At 39.9% G+C, this 18,164-nt stretch overlaps 1 protein-coding gene across 3 annotated transcripts in view; it reads right to left on the minus strand.

Annotated features, from left to right (window-relative positions):
• The window catches only part of PRMT8 (protein arginine methyltransferase 8), a 71,438-nt gene continuing 53,274 nt past the window's right edge, over positions 1 to 18,164 (minus strand). For all 3 annotated transcript variants that reach the window (XM_074901907.1, XM_074901908.1, XM_074901906.1), the window contains 4 exons: positions 17,325 to 17,440; positions 10,659 to 10,809; positions 3,419 to 3,540; positions 1 to 1,576 (listed from right to left, as the gene is read on the minus strand). In XM_074901907.1, coding sequence (XP_074758008.1) covers positions 1,493 to 1,576; positions 3,419 to 3,540; positions 10,659 to 10,809; positions 17,325 to 17,440 — 473 coding nt within the window. In that variant the 3' untranslated portion in view covers positions 1 to 1,492. The remainder of the gene's footprint in view (positions 1,577 to 3,418; positions 3,541 to 10,658; positions 10,810 to 17,324; positions 17,441 to 18,164) is intronic.

The raw sequence follows: 18,164 nt of genomic DNA on the forward strand, positions 1-18,164 counted from the left end.
GATACCATGTGATACAATCCCTAGACCATAATCTTTAGACCATAAGAAAATGGAGGCACTGTACAGTTTTTGTGAAGGGAAAACCAATAGAAATAGGTTTCTAAAAAGTGAAAAGTTGACAAATACTGGCAAAATACATCTTCAAGTATGCTTTATTTGCAGGTGATTAAAAAGTTTTTTAGGCAAAAAACCTAGTCAATCTCATCCATGATGGAACATGATTTAGTGCCTAATGCCAGACAGACTGGAATATGGGTAGATAGGACCGATGATGCATTTTTTGACGAATTACATGTGGTTAAATGGTCAGGATTCATATAGTAAAAAGATACATACGTATGAAGAATTATAAGCAGTTAATATTTTACCTATAAGCAGGAGATATTGTAAGAAAAACAAGGGGTGTAAGGGGATGGGGAAGCTACAGACATCTTAGTAATATCAGAAGCCACAGACATCTTTTTAATGACATTAGCTTGTTCCTGCAAATCACTGCACTCTTGAGAATAGTATTTGCAATTTATAGCTTATCTAAAACATCACCAAAAGGAAACACTAATTCTTATTTTTTTAAAAAATGATTTTGTATTAAGAATCTTGCAAAGAACTGAAATATGGCATGGCCAAGAAACATGAATTACCCACCATTTCAGAGACTTTGCATTCATTACATTTAAATACTAGGTGTCTGATTTCAGAAGGTCTCATGCAAAATCCAGCTATAAAAACTCACCACAGAATATTTTCAAGGATAAAAAGCTATTTTAAAGCTCTGACAGACATCCAGTTGTGAAGGTGAATTTTAAAACTAATGGTCCACATTTTCCAGAGGACATTCAAAAAGATAGTTGTTGAACTTTCTGTAAATACCCAGCTCTTATCTACACTTTGCATGGAATATTTACCAAAGCTGTAACTTTGGACAGTTAATGGAATATATCACTGCCTAGAGTAGTGCCAGAGGTAACATCATCATTATCTTTCCATAATTGCATAATGAGAATTAAATAATCACAAAACAAATTCCTATTATGAAATGACATTTTTTTTCTCATGTACAATATATATATTCATTTATATTGAATATAAGTCCAGTAATACTATCACAGTAATGTGCAGTAGTGGTCTTTCATAGTGAGAAAACTGCCCTAATCTTCTTTAACATGCAAAGCTTGGAAGAACCAGAAATTCACAGTAAGTAGTACAATTTGTATATGCATCTTCTGCCATCCTAAAGTTAACCAGAACACTCAAGACTCTTGCTTATTTTTCCTATATGTTTGACAAAAGCTACAGTTCTGTATACTGTACATTCACAGTGGGATACCAGCCCCCTATACTATCTGCAAGAAGGATCAGGTTACCACTTTCCATCAGAGTAAACATTCTAGTATTTAATACAATAATCTTGTGAACAGTAGTTCCTAGCTTGAAGTTCAGCAGTTCAAGACTTGATAAAATTCTCCATTTCTTCTCTCTGAAAGGTTTCTTGCTAGCGCATTTTGTAGTCATTAGATACTGACATTTCACATAGCTGTCCTTTAAAATCCAGGTCTACTGTGAAATCCAGGTCACGCTGTAAAAAAATTTAAATGTAACATGTAAGTAAGACCGTAAGTTCGGTGTATGAATTCAGTTATCATTGCTTGGGTTGAAAAGACCTGCAGATTCAAGAGATACCTCCTGTGGTTTATAACTTCGTTTGGTTTTAAATGTTGCTAACTATGAAAAAGCAGGATATAGGATGTGTAAGAGCATTCACCATAGAATCTATGTCTAGGGCATATTTGTATATTCTCAATGCTGATTTAGAGTCCTGGTTACAACTAGGAAGTTTCTGAAAAACTCTGCTATCATACATATTCTATAACAAATTTTTAAGGGCATCCCCCATTCAGATGCTCTTGATCGAGTGTAAAGGGCTTTCACACTAGGAGTTAGTCTAGAACAGATCTAGTAAACTTCTTGTTGTAGAGAAACCTTCAGTCATTCCTTTTTCTTACGACATTTTTTTTTTGAAAGAGGCACTACACAGCCCTACAAAACAAAGCTGTCTCTCTAAAAGCTTTTGAAAGGCTTCGTGTTTCAGAAGAATAAAGCGCTAACAAATCCTTCTGAACCGAGGTAGTCCCTCTGTCTTATGATAACTACTGAGAACCCATTAATTTTAGCACCTAAATCTGCATTCAGGTGCTTACTGCTGTGCGAACAAATTTGATATATTTTCTTCATTTTTCCCTCAGAAGAAAACTGATAAATTCAACCCAAAAGAAAATGTTCCAGTTCCCCAAGAACAACATAAAGGTGGGAAACAGACTGTTTTCTTCTACTTTCACAGCATGTGGTAGCTTCAGGAGTGAATGTGTTTGTTTTAATGCCAAGTTTATTTTGTGTTTATTTCTTCCCCTGTATCAACACTACTATGAAAACCATATCCAATCTGTATTTGTTACAAAAAAGGAAAAGAAATGCAAAAAAAGGAAGGCAATGAAATGTTAAGATTTGCTGCAGTCAACAAATGCAGTATTTCAACAATTATAACAACTGCATGGATGGATTATAATCAGGTTATTTTAATGGCTGTATGTTGTAATAGAAAATGAAGAGATTCTGCTCAAGTTTTTTGGCAGAAAATGGTGTCTCTGTTTCTCCTAGAAGCCATACTTCTCATGTCTTGCTCTTATATACAGGCAGGGGTTGTCCATCAGAGCACATCTCACAGTCTCCTTACAAGTTAAAAGAAGCACTGAATAATTTACATACTTGGTGAGGGATTCAGCCCATAACAGAGAAACTGAGAAAGCTTTCACCACTTGTCATAGTGTGATATCCAGTATCCATCATGCTTTAGCTTTAGTCTTAAATAAAACATCTGTATTTTCTGTGGAAACCCAGTTTTAAAACAACCATATCACTTGATTAGTGAGCTCCAGTTGCACATTTGATCAGTGAGTTCATACAGACATTCAGCTGAAATCTGTTACTTAATTTCCTAAAGGAGAGTTCTTAAGCACTGCGTGGGAAATCTGGCGATAGATAGGGAACTGAAGTATTCTTGATCGTCCTCTATTGGAAGAAGAGAACTTACTGCTGATTTTAGTGATAGTATGAAGAGACTCTTGTTTACTTGTGTCACAAAATGTCAGCCAAGCTGATTGCAGAGGGCAACTGACTTGGTGATGTACTTGAATCATTTCTTCCCATGCTAGCTTGTTTGCAGGCTGAGTTCTGTGACATTAGCACTGCATTATCATTGCTGTTAGCAGCTTTGGTGAAGCTGTGACTAGAGCTCTTACTAATAAACATGAATTTACAACCTTTAGCATGCTCATTGTTTTACTTACGTGCACTTTATTTACTGTTTATTTATAGTTTGTGATCAATAGAGTTGGAATTAGAATCGGTGATGCTGACTCACCACATTTTTTGCATTTGGTTTCATGGATATAGTCCCATAGATTTCTTCTCCTCGTCTCACAGTTAAATAGTCCTCTAAGTAGAAGACAGTTTGCTTCCAGTGAGTATAGGGAGCATCAGGTGCTAAAAAATATATATGGATATTAATTATAGACATTTCATCTTTGCATTGCACATCAAATTAAGACTTGGGAACAATTGAAAAAAGCTTTCTTCTCATAGAATTCTTTAATTTATATACTATATTAGCAAATATGCTTTACAACAACACAATTTTCTTGACTGTCAGTGGCTTGTCTTCTGACTTCTACTGGAATATGTCAGATGTAAATCACACCCAGCAAGGACTCTGCAAAGTGGGTTACTGGGCATGATAGGCACTTTTTTGATGTTTCCCTTTCAACCCACACACATTCAAACTGGGCAAATCAACACTAAGTGCTTTGAAAGTCAGAAGTCTAAATTAGTTCAAAAAACAATTACACAAAACCATAAAAGAAGGATTCATAGAAAACCCCTATTAATCACAATGACGCAGATGAAACCTTTGACTTATGATCCCAGAACAGGACAGTTTATATTTTCCAGGAGGATACAGCTAGGGAAAGGGCACTTGCACTTTAAACTCTTTAAAAGGCATTTGCTGTGGGAATTTGCCAGAGATGAATATTGGTCTAAGTTCACTTCTAGTCTTGCTTAGCAAAATCACTTCGATAACTTTCTGCTATTTCAGGGTTTTATTTTACTTTGGTTTTATTTCTGAGTTAAATTCAAATCTTTGAGCAGTGCTTAATGAACTTGCATTGGTTACTTCTTATTCCTAGCATTCTTGCAGTTAAGAGCCTCTAGGAACCTAAGAATAGCTGGACAAGTTCAGAGACTTCCTGTCCTGACAAAAAAGCCTCCAATAAATGTATTTTTCTTCCATTTGTTTCTCCAGTCACTTTCTGATGCAGACATGGGCCCAATGTATTGAATTATGCTAATAATACCTTAGCACAGTTCAATAAAACAATGATCTCATTTCATTTCAAAATCAAAGTTTAAAAAAAATATTTGGCTTTAGAAATTGTTTGTGACTGGTGGAATAATGAAGCTTTTTTTAAAAACTGCCAGGACAGGAATTTTTAACGGTCCTTTTTTTTTTTTTTTTTTTTTTTTTTTTTCCCCCAAATCCTAGAATCAGAAGACCAACAGAAAAAAACTTTTGTCAGAAACAGTGTTGGCAAACTGATATCTTCCAAAGGAAAAATATTTTACCAGCTAATTTCTGGCTATATGTCTAGACAGTTTTAATGACTGTTAATCTCAATGCCTAATTTCTTTCAGGAGTTCAGATCCAGAATCTGTTTTCCATTTGGACATGCTCTGTAAAATTTCTAATTGAAAACATGCTAGACCAAAAGTAAGATGAACTTTTAGTTTAAATCATAGCTGCTATCTTGTACACACAGATGTACATGTGCACATGCCCTTATGCAGAGCTATCTTCCTTAGAAAAGCCTGGCATATCTGGAAACTGGTGCTCCATGGACAGGGGGGTTGTGTGGAATGTAGGCGCAGGTCTTGGAGTCCATAAGGTATTCATAATTAAAAAATGACATATCAGTGAAGTGGCACTTCCTCATGTCCTACAAACCTGGATATTTTACTGAATTCAGTAGAGCTCTGCCAACAAACCCTAGCTGGAATCCAGACCAGTCTTCTAGACAGTGCTGTCTACTCCTTCAGTTACTGAAGGCCAAACAACCTTTTAATGATAGAGTTACTTCTTCTGCACCTACCTTATCATGATGTGCTGAACAGAGGCAGAGAACCACTTCCCTTAACCTCCTGTCTACACTCATACAGGTCAGGATGATTGGCCAGATTTGCTGCAAAAGCATACTTCTGACTCACGTTCAGTTGTTGCTCACCAGAGTCCAAGAGTCTTTTCCAACAAAGCTGATTTCTATCCAGTTGGCCTAAGCAATAGCATGGAGTTGTTTGGTCCCAGCTGCAGGACTTTGCAGCTGGCTTTGCTGAACTTTATAAGGTTCTCATCAGCCCATTTCGAACCTGTGTAGGTCTCTATAAATAGCAGCCCTTTCTCTCCAGCCTATTCTCCTCCCAACTTGGGATCATCCACAAATTTGCTGAGAATGCACTTTATGCCATTATTCAGGTTGTTAGTAAAGATGTGGAATAATACTGACCTCACTGTATGTCACCTGTGGGATGCTACTAATAGCTGGCCTCTGGTTTGACTTTGCTGACTGACACATTTTGAGCCAATTTTTCACCTGTGTTATTGTTCACTTATCCAGTCTGTATCTTACCAATATAGCTGTAAGGATGCTATGCAAATCTGTATAAAGCCTTACCACTGGTGAGGCTGCACCTTGATTACTGTGTTCAGTTTTGGGCCCCTCACTACAAAAAGGACATTGAATGACTCGAGCGTGGCCAGAGAAGGGCAACGGAGCTGGTGCAGGGTCTGGAGCACAGGTCGTAGGAGGAGCAGCTGAGGGAACTGGGGGGGTTTAGTCTGGAGAAGAGGAGGCTGAGGGGACACCTCATGGCCCTCTACAGCTGCCTGAAAGGAGGGTGCAGAGAGCTGGGGATGAGTCTCTTTAGCCAAGTAATAAGCAATAAGAAAAGAGGTAATGGCCTCAAGTTGCATCAAGGAAGGTTTAGACTAGATATTAGGAAGCATTTCTTTCCAGAAGGGGTTGCTGGGCGTTGGAATGGGCTGCCCAGGAGGTGATGGAGTCCCCATCGCTGGAGGTGTGTTTAAGAGTTGGGTTGACACAGGCTGAGGGATCTGGTGTAGCTGGGAACTGGCAATGTTAGGTCAATGGTTGGACTGGATGGTCTTCAAGGTCTTTTCCAACCTAGATGATTCTGTGAAAAGGCCTTCTAACGTGAAGATGTACAACAGCCACTGACCTCTCCTCATCTATACAGCTAGTCATCTAGAAGGCAATCAGGTTTGTCAGGTATAACTGGCTTTGGTAAATCCATGCTAACTGTTCTCAGTCACCTTCTTGTCCTTCACATAGCTGGAAATTGTTTCCAGGTGCATTTGCGTCATAACCTTCCCAGGAACTAAGGTGAGATTGACTGGCCTGTAGTTCCATGGATCCTGTTTACAGCACTTCTTGAAGATGACTGTGATAGCTGACTTTTTCTAATCATCAGGAAATTTCCCCCATCACCGTGACCTTTTAAAGATGTTAGAGGGTAGCATTACAATGACATTGACCAGCACCTCAGCATGCTTGGATGCCTCCTGTCTGGTCCTATAGACTTCTTTAAGGTTCTGTAGTCCTGATAGCATGCCCTGAGGCACAACTCATGTACTATCAGTTTCATGGTTTAAAAAAACCTTCTTCTCCAATGACTGGAAGGCACCTCTGCTATTATTTTAGATACTTTGAATAACAGTTAACCCCTCCACATAAACAGTACGTGTCTTAGTGCAATCAGAGGGGCACCACATGGGATCCAGATGAAACCCTGGACCAAGTATTGTGCAAAGGAGTCACAACCAATTGGTTCCCCCAGGCTTCAGAGTGGTCTCTACATCTGCTATAATTGGTGATATGGCTGTAGCCTCATTTGCATCAAAGAAGGCCAGAGTGAACTTTGGTTTTAGAAGAAGCCCTTGTCAAAAACACAAAAACAACTTGAGCATGGACTTGAAAATCTTAAGAATTTGACTTTGCACAGATATCTGGATAGCAGGTCTTCTCCATCTGCATACAATGGCATCCAACCTTTTTTATTTGGTGGGTCATACAGCCTGCTGGGCAAGTGAGTCACTGAAGTAAGATGTTCAGAGAATTGGCAGTAAATCAAAGAAAAGCATTCAATGGGAGAAATGCCGCATTTGCCAAGTGGCAGGAGACAGAATTTGGAGACATAGGAAGCCTCTTCAAGCAAGCCTCCAAGGAGGCTGAGCCACCAACAGCTAAGAGATCTAGTTACAGAAAGGGTGATGAGAAAGGGCAAGTCTTCAAAGCTGGAAGGATTGTAGAATGGGAGTGTATGACTAAGCATTCAGAAGCAGCCTGTGGAAGCTACAGATAGTTTAAAGAAGCTAGGTTTTCAGGCACTGCTGATGAACCCCATTCTTGGTAGAGGTTCATAAATATTGGAGATTGTGACTCCTTTCCCATCTTTTTTATGACAGGTAGGCACAAAATACCTTGTACATATATTTGCAAGTTGAGGTGGGTCTGCAAAAACCTCTCTGTAAGAAAAGCACTATGCCAAACTTGGCATCTGCCCTAGGCTTTTGTTCAAATGTAGCCTCTTCTCCCTAACAGTATTTAACCTTCCTCCTTCCTCAAGTTCTCAGTTCCTGTGTGCTAAGGGAAGCTAAGCCCACCCGTGGTGGTCTTGCAGAACATTTCCTGTCCAAGCGCTTGAATGAGCCCTTTTCATTCCATACACCCAAGAGGCAAGAAGAGTCAAAAAAGTCCTCATCCCAGCCACCTTTTGCTATACTGATACTGGAGCAAGTCTATGCCTACTCTGCAGACAAGCAATGCCTTGCAATAACATCACAGGTCCTTTTCCTTGCTACTTTTGATGCCTATTCACTGCGACGTTTAAGAGTCAAGCAAAGAATGGCTGTGTTTGAGGGCCAGATATGTTGATGGGACACATTTGGCTAGAAAACATTAATTAAATAGCCTAATCTTTCAATGGATGTTTCTTAAAACATGCATGTTCATATGCACACGTAAAACAGAAACACATTCCATTATTCCTTTGCAGATGAAGCCACATTCTCAAAGACATAAAAGACCTTTCATGTAGTTCTGGCAATATAAGACCTCCTTTACTAAGGTAGGTTTCAGTTAACATCACAAGACAGTAACTACACCCTTCATTCAAACCTATTTTTTACAAAATTGGAGGTTTGACTATATTACGTTTTAAAAAACAGTGGGCTGCCTTCTGCTGAAAAAAAACCAGCCTCCTGTGGAAAAATCAAAAGCTGAAAACTGTTTTCCACCTCAGATAATTTTGTTCAGCAGAAACCCAGAAACCTGTGTCCAGCACAAACTTCAGGATACTACCACAGTGCCTCACAGATTGTTCATATCTACGCTTTGTTCCCCAGCACATACCGATGCCTATCACGGTGTGGGAGATAGTATAACACATTTATAAAATGACCAGGGAAACACAGTTATTGAAAAACGTAAGAATATGAGGCACCAAATAACATCATCCATACAGTTATACTTCTAGAACCAAATATAAATTAAGTATTTTAACAAAGTATTTTGAGCTTTAAATATCATGTAAGGGGCTGAGAGCTTCTGTGAAGGGAGGAAAAAAAGTGATTTCTAATCATATTTAGAATCTGGCAGTAGCCACAAGTGAGCGACTGATGAGTTGTGGGCTGGGCCAGGAGTAACGGCAGCCACCCCCCACTCCCACAACAGGCAGCCCCAAGGAGCACCAGCCACCAGGAGCGTGGTGACCAGAGCGGGCAAACGGGGCCTGGCACAGCAGTTTGCATGGAAGGACGCACAGGGAGGGCAGCTCTTCGAAGGAGGGGCATTCCACTGGCTGAGCAGAGAGGCTTTAAATTCGCCTAACCCAGCAACGGGGCACCGTTCAGGTGGCTCCTCAGGGGTCGGTGTTGGGACCAGTGATGTTTGACATCTTTGTTGGAGACATGGACAGTGGGATCGAGTGCACCCTCAGCAAATGTGCCAATGACACCGAGCTGTGTGGTGTGGTCGACAGGCTGTAGGGAAGGGATGTGCCATCCAGAGGGACCTGGACAAGCTGGAGAGGTGGGACGTGCAAACCTCATGGAGTTCAACAAGGCCAAGTGCAAGGTCCTGCCCATGGGTCTGGGCAATCCCAAACACAAACACAGGCTGGGCAATGCGTGAATTAAGAGCAGGAGAAGGACTTGGGAGCAGTAGTGGATGGAAAACTGACTATGAGCCAGCAATGTACACTTGCAGTCCAGAAAGCCAACTGTGTCCTAGGCTGCATCGAGTGTGGCCAGCAGGTTGAGGGAGGGGATTCTCCCCCTCTACTCTGCTCTTGTGAGACCCCACCTGCAGTGCTGTGTCCAGCTCTGGGGCCCCCAACATCAGAAGGACACAGGCCTGCTTGAGTGGGTCCAGAGGGGGCCATGAAGATGATCAGGGGCTGGAGAACATCCCCTGGGAGGACAGACTGAGAGAGTTGGGGGTGTTCAGCCTGGAGAAGAGAAGGCTCCGGGGAGACCCTATAGCAGCCTTCCAGTACTTAAAGGGGACTACAGAAAAGATGGGGAGGGACTCTTGATCAAGAAGTGCAGGGATAGGATGAAGGCTAACAGTTTTTAAACTGAAAGAGGGAAGATTTAGATTAGATATAAGGATGAAATTCTTCCCTGTGAGGGTGGTGAGGCCCTGGCACAGGTTGCCCAGAGCAGCTGTGGCTGCCCCCTCCCTGGAAGGGTTCAAGGCCAGGTTGGACGGGGCTTTGAGCAACCTGGGCTAGTGGAAGGTGTCCCTGCACATGGGATGAAAGATGATCTTTCAGGTCCCTTCCAACCCAAACCATCCTGTGATTCTACAAGCAACTTACATTAGGTCCCATTTACACCTGTTTGAGTTGTGTAATGATGCTAACTGCAACCAGCACCATCTGTAATTTATTGATCTTGTCATTAAAGCGTCATAAGGTTGTTTTTTTTCTCATAACACTGGCTGTATTCACTCTGGTTAACAATGCCATATAGGAATGGAGTTACTCCTTTAAATATCTGCTCAATAAGGTAAGTTAGAGTTTCACGTTTGAGTTGTTAGAGTTGTTTTACATAAGCAGTATGTGTGTTGTTAGATCTTGGAAAAGTATGATGTTTTTTTTCTAGACTCTGAGACAAGCATGAGCTTTTGCTGAATTTTGGATTTGGGGGAAACTAGGATGCAAAGTTGCTGCCTCTCATTGAGCCAACCCTGTCTAATCAGAGAAACTTGTCACAGGATTTAGATATAACTAGTGATGGGCATAAAGTCCTGGGTCTTAATTTGAGCTGAAATCTAAGCTTGATAGCCCTGATGTTTTGGCAGAATTCCTACAGGCAGTTGTCCTTCCCCCATCCTGCTCACTTTCCCCAAAATTACAATGTTTTTTATCACTGAAATTCAAACCTGGTGTTACACTAAACCTTCCTGTATCATTTGACCAGTATCACTGATTATAGCAATAGGAATGAAAATAAAAGAAATACAGATTACCCGTAGAAAATCCCATCTTCTTGTGGCACTTTGTAAATTCGATATTAAAATAGGTGACCAAGGCATGAATGTAATCATTACGCTGAATTTGGAGGCAGAATGCAGAAGTAAATGCCAATTCTTCAGTCTTCACTGTATAAATATCTACTTCCTGTTTTGAGGAGAAAGAAAAAGACATTTACATGCAGATGTCTGTGACTCTAAGGTAAATGTTAAGTGATGTACTTAAGCATTTTATTTAATGATCAGCAACAGAGACAACTGGCAGCCCTTTAACACTGTAAGAAATCAATGGCACATTTGAATATATCAAATCATCAGCAAATGATCCAGTTATGTGACTAGGTTGACGGAGTGTGATAAGAGAGACCACTCACAGAAGAGTGTGTGCCCTTGGGAATGGCAGGGAGGGGCTGCGGGAGCTGGAGGAAATCAAGGTAAAATGTGCTTTGACAAATATAGGCACAATGGATGCTGAAACAGAAATATAGGTCCCAATTCTAAGATGTTTTGTCATCAGGGATTGTCAGCTTGAGGAAAGATGGCAGAGTTGAGTTTTTAATAAAAATAAACCTCTGATTTGTTTAAGCATCTCTGGAAATGAATGTGACCGTGTCAAGAAGTCAAAATATTTGAGGCATGACAGGGGCTTGCTTTCTGCCAATAATGCTTTCTAGTCCTGTGTCAGATAACCAGTTCCAGTTAGTAAGCATCTTACTCTTAAACTAGATGAAAGCAAATAATGTAAATCGTACTATGTCTTGACTGCAGTAGTTGGGAGCAAAGATATAGTCTCCAAGACTGATTATTCCTCTCAATATTTAAATCTCACTGTTCAAGGCTTAAACTAATGTTTTTTAGATGGATCTGATTTCTCCAGCTAGATATTGCTTTTATTTGGGTTGTTTCCAAAACTTCTAGTCATGATAGGGAGGATACTAAGTCTGAAATGCTATTAATTGTATTCTAACACTATGGGAAATGTTTCCTATCAGTGCACTTTCTGATATCCTCCTAAGCGTATCTTGCTTCACTGTCCTTATTGTCTTTGTCAGGGAATATTTGGCAAGAGACAGGTATGCCCAAAATATTTTTCTCTATATTATTTGGAAGGTCAGTATTAACGACAAAACTGCTTATGCACACAGAGAAATAGAAGCTTTGTAGGCAGAAATCCAAATTTCCTCTACCACCATAAGCCAGGAACCGTATCACCGACCTCACCAGCATTAATTCAGACTCACATTGCAAAAATGGAGAGCAGAGTCTAGAATGTCCATTAGAGGGCTCTTGTGGGCTCTTTTAGGGCACTATAAAGGGCTCTTTTAGCAAATTGCATTCTATGATCTAAGAGAAGTCTGCAAAAATAGACATCCAAAGTTGCAGCCATATTTCAGTTACCGAGGTGTTTGCATGGGCCACTTACCATGTGTTTCTGAGACTTAGAAAACTTATGGTGACATGATTTAAGCAAGCTATAGTTTTGGTTTGTCTCATTATCAATATTGTTCAAGAATAACTTAACCATAATGAAAATTATTCTACATTGCGATTGCACCCTGAGTCACTAATGTTTATAAGTGACCCATGCTTATAAATGGTCATTTAAAGTGACCTAAACATAAAATTTAAGGTGATAGCCTTAAAATGTTTGGGTTGTTGGTTTTTTTTTTTCCACAACAGATAAAAAGAAAAAAGCATACTAGGAAAAAGAATTTCTGAAGTCTCCTGGCAGACTTCCATAGCTGCCTGCAAAATTTGCTTTGACAAGCTAGACTGGACTGGTGGGTGGTAGAGGCAGATTTCTGCAATTTTTGGTGGCTTCTTCGTGGTATCACTTGTGGAAATTGTGAATTAAGTCCAATGATGAGGGATGTAGCTCCCTCTCTCTGAACTGTATTGGCTCTGCAGGGTAAAGTGGAATCAAAAGCAATAGGAAATATTTTTATTAGAGAAGTTAGTGGAAATGTCTCAGAAGTAATGAACTATGCAAGATATGAGATAAATGTGGAGAGTTTTATTAATTAATATAGTTTCGAAACTGGCCTGATCCTGTTTTGGTGATCTCTTTGAATCGTAGTCTGGCTACTATATATTATGATATTAAATGTCACTGCTCATTGAATGCCAATTAAAGCTAACAACACAGGGAACAAATACTATATTTGCATAAAATAAGTGAGAAAAGTAATAATTTACTAAATTTTATTTAGATTTCAAAAACAACAACAAAATGGGCATAGTTAAGCAGGGATCTGATCAAAATACAGTTCTTAATTATACTAAAAAAATAAAATGTGTTAAGCTGAGCAACAATAAAAGTGTCAGAATTATCAGCTAAATAAGGAGGTCCAGACTGTGGTTGACACTGCATGAAACACCATGAGACATCCCATACTACATGTCCCTGTTGCAGAGACACATAGAGGCCAGTTTTCACACTCACTGCATAAAGAATGGTTCTTGGGCTGTCCTGTGGCACCAACTGCTTTAGGACTGAGCAAATGATGTATAGAAAATAATTTAGAATCACAGGGGTGATGACAATGAGGTTGAAAAGTGGTATTGCCACCTGCTGTGTGTTTCTTGAGTTGTATCACCCTACCTGAAGGCAACCTAACTAATGAGAGAAATGGCCCTGAATCAGCTTCACTGATGGGAAAATCCCGACTTGCTGCCTGACCCACCTCCTCATGTGAATCATAAAGAGATACCACTGCACCTCTTTTCTCATCTCCTTCCCAGCCAGTCAGCTTATGCGGTGAGGATTGTGTGAGCATGGAGGTAAAGATTCAGACCTCATTGAATGCCTGGTTTTGTGGGGGATTTTGTTTGTTTGTCTTTTGGTTTGGGGTTGGAGTTTCCCCCCCGCTTCCTCTCTCCCATTGCACCAGCTGTCTTGGTTTGAACGAAGAGGGAAGTGGTCACCCCAACACAGGATGGGATGGTGAAGGCAGTGCTGCTCACAGCAGGCCAAGGTGCTGAACTGATGTAGAACCCGGAGGACAGGCAGCATTGGTACAAGCAGTATTGCCAGCTACAGGAAAAGGATTGATCTGAAGGCTGACAGTAAAACTAATTGCTAGGGAAGGGAGAACCAGCCAAACCCTCTTTTCTGACAAGCACTGAGAAAATGACCTACACTGTCAGATGCACACATGCATACACATGTGAGGGCAACACCGAATGCAACAGTCAGCCCCCAGAACACATTCACTTTTTTTTAAAAAAAATTATTTTTCTTTTTTCTTTTCTTTAACGAGTGCAGAGAACTAACAGTATTAATGTGGGGAGAGAAGAAACAACATTAAATTCTGGGTGTTTCAGGGAAGCAGTGAAAGGAAGAATGGAGTATCTGAGATTGTTTTGACTAGATATTGCAGTGTATGTTGGTTCTCAATTAGATGGAATAACAGGGAAGCAGGTATAGCTATGGCTTCCTGATAACAGAGACCTCAGCTTCCTGCCAGGGCCCCTTTTCTACCATCTCTTCCTGTTTGCACAAAAGGAAATGCTTGAAAATGACTAGGGTGTTGTTTGTGTTTTGTTTGTGAGGGTTTTTTTGGACCGTGGGGAGGAATAGGTGGAGTTAAACCTGAGGATGCTGAAAGGAAAGACTGGGGAGAACTGTTGGAAAGAGTGACAGGGAAAGTCACTTAGGAAAGGGAAGGGAGATTTTCATGTGGAGAAAAGAGTAGAGAAGAAATATGAGAAAAAAAGAGCAGTGTTTGAAGAAAGATGGAAAATGACTGTCGCAGGTGCCTCTTGCTTCACTTTAGCAGAAGCTGGGAGAAAGGGATGTGATTAGGGTGTTCACTGAAGTTGCAGTGGAGCAAGAGAAAAGTCTCACGCAGACTGCCTGGTCCTAAACCTCATGGGTCAACATTGCTATGGGAGAGGAACGTGGGACTCTTTGGAGCTCACAGACAAGTGCCTCACCTGTGTGGCTGGATCTCTCTGAGCAACAGTACCTTTCTGCAGAAAATACTGCAGGTCCTTTGAAACAGGTGAATCATGATATTTCCAAAACAGCGAAAATTTCTCCAAGAACTGGGTATTTGAGCACATAGGTCAATGCTTTTTTGCTATTATGCTATGTTCTCTGATAAACAAGAATGTTGCATTTTTTTTTTTTTTTTCTGCAGGGAAGGCAGTTTGTGCTTTAAGTAGCATTGAACTGTGTAATCTTAAAGTGGTGTGTGACCTGCAGGAGCTTTAAACTGTTCCTGGAAAGTGTGGGACAAATGGGAGCATAAAAGTAGATTGATTTCTTTGGTTCTTTCTCTGTGGCTAGATAGGGGAGGATATTCAGGAAAGTTCAACTGTATTTTTTATTACAAATATATGTGGCACGTTCTTCATTCTTGTCTGGTTTTGTGAGTTTTTGCCACTCTTTCATTGCGAGTTTTTCTACAGCTGTGTGAACAATTGATTTATTGTTATTGTAGTCTCTGGTGCTCACACCAAATAAAAATTAACACGGAGAAGAAGTTTTGGGTCAACCCAAACCCATTTGTATTTCTCTATTGTTCAAGGGGATCAGAGAAGAAAACACAACTGGTTTACTGAGTTTGAAACAAACTTTCCCATTTTTTTAGGCAATGTTACTGTGAGCAGTAGGCCCTCAGAAGGACACTTGTACACCTGAGATCAGTTATTGACTCTGGTGGTTTGAAGATGCTTTGGTTCCCCTACTCTCTCTGGCTGATTTGGTTTGGAATTTAAACAGAGGACTCCTACTTGTCAGGAAAATTCCTATGCCCCTGGAAATATATTTAAGAGATCATTCAAAGGGGAATTGCTTCCACAAGAGAGGAGATGCTGTATTCCCTGCAAGCACCACCCCCAGTGCACCCGTGGCTTAGTGGCTAGAGTTTCTTGAAGAGTTCAAGGCTTGGGTTACATTCAGTTCCTGAAGAGTACAAACGAGGAAATTTTACTCCAGTCTCCATCATTCTAGATGTGTCATGGTTACATAGCATGCAGGGGTTGATGTCTTATTTTGATGATTTTGTAGAACAATTTAGAGCATTTAAATCGGGAATTGGAATAACTGCAGAAGCACAGGGTTCTGACTGGTCTGTTAGGAATGCATCTAGCAACCAGTTCATCTACTGACTTACGTACAGGAAACCTGGATTCATCTGGTAGGCACCCTAAGTTAGTTGAATTTGAGCTGAATACACCCCTAACAAATCCCTTTGTGAATCTAATATGAATAAGCTGTGCCATCTTGAAATGCTATAATGAAATTTTTGAATAATTCAACATGAAATACTTTGTTTATTCTCAAATATTTTCTTATGCTAATATTATTCTCTAAATTCAAAAATATTTTCAGGATCAAAGAAATGCACTTTCTAGAAATATACCATGTGCAAAAGTAAATTAAATTAGAAAAAAGAAATGCAGCCTCAGTTTTTCCTGCTTCCATATTGCTATCTTGAACAGAAGCCTCCCTCTTTCCTGTCTTTCATTGACAATTTTACTTTTTTTAGTGATTAGTTGTGAGATTAGGGAGAGATTCTAGAATGGAGAGTGTTTTCTGCTTGTGTAGTTATTACCCGCTTTGCTCCCAAGGTGCCATTACATGGTAAAGCACCATTCAGTGTATGGACATAAGATGTCAGGCTATGTAGAATTAGATCAGTGCAGATGGACTGTGCATGCATAGTACTCACACAGAGTTTCTACTTCTGTTCCTTTTTGCTGCTTTCAGTAAAGGTTCTGCAGACTAAAGGTATGTCTTTCCTTTTTGCATATGGGGATACTTAATGCCTTGTTTGTTACTGGCAAAAAGTGAAAGGGAAAAATTACAAATGAGTCTTTGGGATAAACGAGCATACTCTTGGATGCATGGACCTGATTTTTACCACTGCTATTGATGTGGACAGCCTTATTCATAACAGTACTCCTACATGAGGAGGACTGCTTTGCATGGAAGGAATTTTAGAACCTTCATGTGTTAACCAGGGGTCTTGTGAACAGGGAGTAGTGACCCCTCTGTCTTATATATAGAACAGGGTAGAAGCTAATCTCTGGCTGCAGATGTTGGGGCTGTGAGAGCACAGTAACATTCTGGATAAGGCTAAGAATTAGGAAGTTATACAAATAAATTAGGTTCCAACTTTGATACGCTCTGAGGTAAATTAGAGTTATTTCATCAGAGCTGACCAATTCAGGAACAGATGCTTCAGTCTTTTTTTATTGCAAACAGAATCAATTTACCCCTTTTCCTCAGCAGCATTCCATCAGTAATTTCCAACCTCTACTCACAAGAAGGTAGGACAATTAATATCTAAATACACTATGCCCATATTTATCCAGTATTTGCACATGTATAATTTGTAAGAGTATTAAGTTACAGTAGCAGTAGCCAGACGAGTACAAAGTCACAAGGAGAATCTTGCTTTTGGGTATTCCATAAGTGATAGAGGTATCAATGTTCTCGCTTAGCTCAGGTGACAGTATTGGGCATATGCAACATACTAGTACTGCCTAACTTAAAACTGCACAATTTTCCTTCTTACTGTAATAGCATTCTATGATGATGGCTTCAGCAGCTAGTTAGAAGCATACAAAGATAAAACATAAGTAGCAGGTCTCCAAAGAATCCTATAGTTAGGTGTAAACATTCATAATTAGGTACATTTGGAATTACCAAACCTTTATTAAACAGGCATTGGTCACCACTTGCTTTGGATCTACTATGTCCACCAAAGGTTCCTTCATGGCAACATCCCTAATACAGGTCATGTCAAAGCCGTACACATTCTCCCACCCTGTCAATGCAAATGGATGTGTCAAAGATTAGCAGTAATAATAAAAATATTTTTTGTTTCTCAAAGCATCTTTCATTTGAAGGACTTTCTACCATGCCCTAACTTTCAGCTCTCTTTGCTCCCTGCCCCAGTTGTCTAAGTCATCACTGATATCTTACAGATAATGCAGTTGTGGCAAAATAACCTCTCAATGTAAATCTTTGAACAAGTGGCCCTTGTTTTCTGGTGTTTCCAAAATTGTGTTATATGAGATTTGTCGATGATTTTCATGGCTTCAGACATCTGAGAGTGTTGCCCAAAATCATATAATATGTCAGGTTGAGACTTGGGAATAGCTGCTAAGGTTAATCTATCCTTTCCTATCCATTCTGGTTAATATTTCCTTTTTTTTTAGAGACTGCTATTCAATCAGCAGTTTGCATGCTCTTAATTAATTTAAGTAGTCTTATTTTCAGCAAGTGAATTACTGACAGGAGTGGACTTAGAGGTGTGTTTCAATATCTGGGGCACCCAAGTTTTAATCTGCATGTACATCATGACAAAAAACCAAGATGTCCACTTTCTAAAAGATTTAAAGCCATGCTGATCTTCTGATTGTTCGGATAAATGTTTCTTATCTTGCTGAGGGGTTTTTTTCCTTTTCATTTTGTTCAAGAAAAAAAAAGATTTAAAAGTACACTGGCTTTGCTTTTAAGATTGCTTAACAAAATGAAAACAAAACCCT

This window comes from Athene noctua, chromosome 3, assembly GCF_965140245.1.
Source record: "Athene noctua chromosome 3, bAthNoc1.hap1.1, whole genome shotgun sequence".
Lineage (NCBI taxonomy): Eukaryota > Metazoa > Chordata > Aves > Strigiformes > Strigidae > Athene > Athene noctua.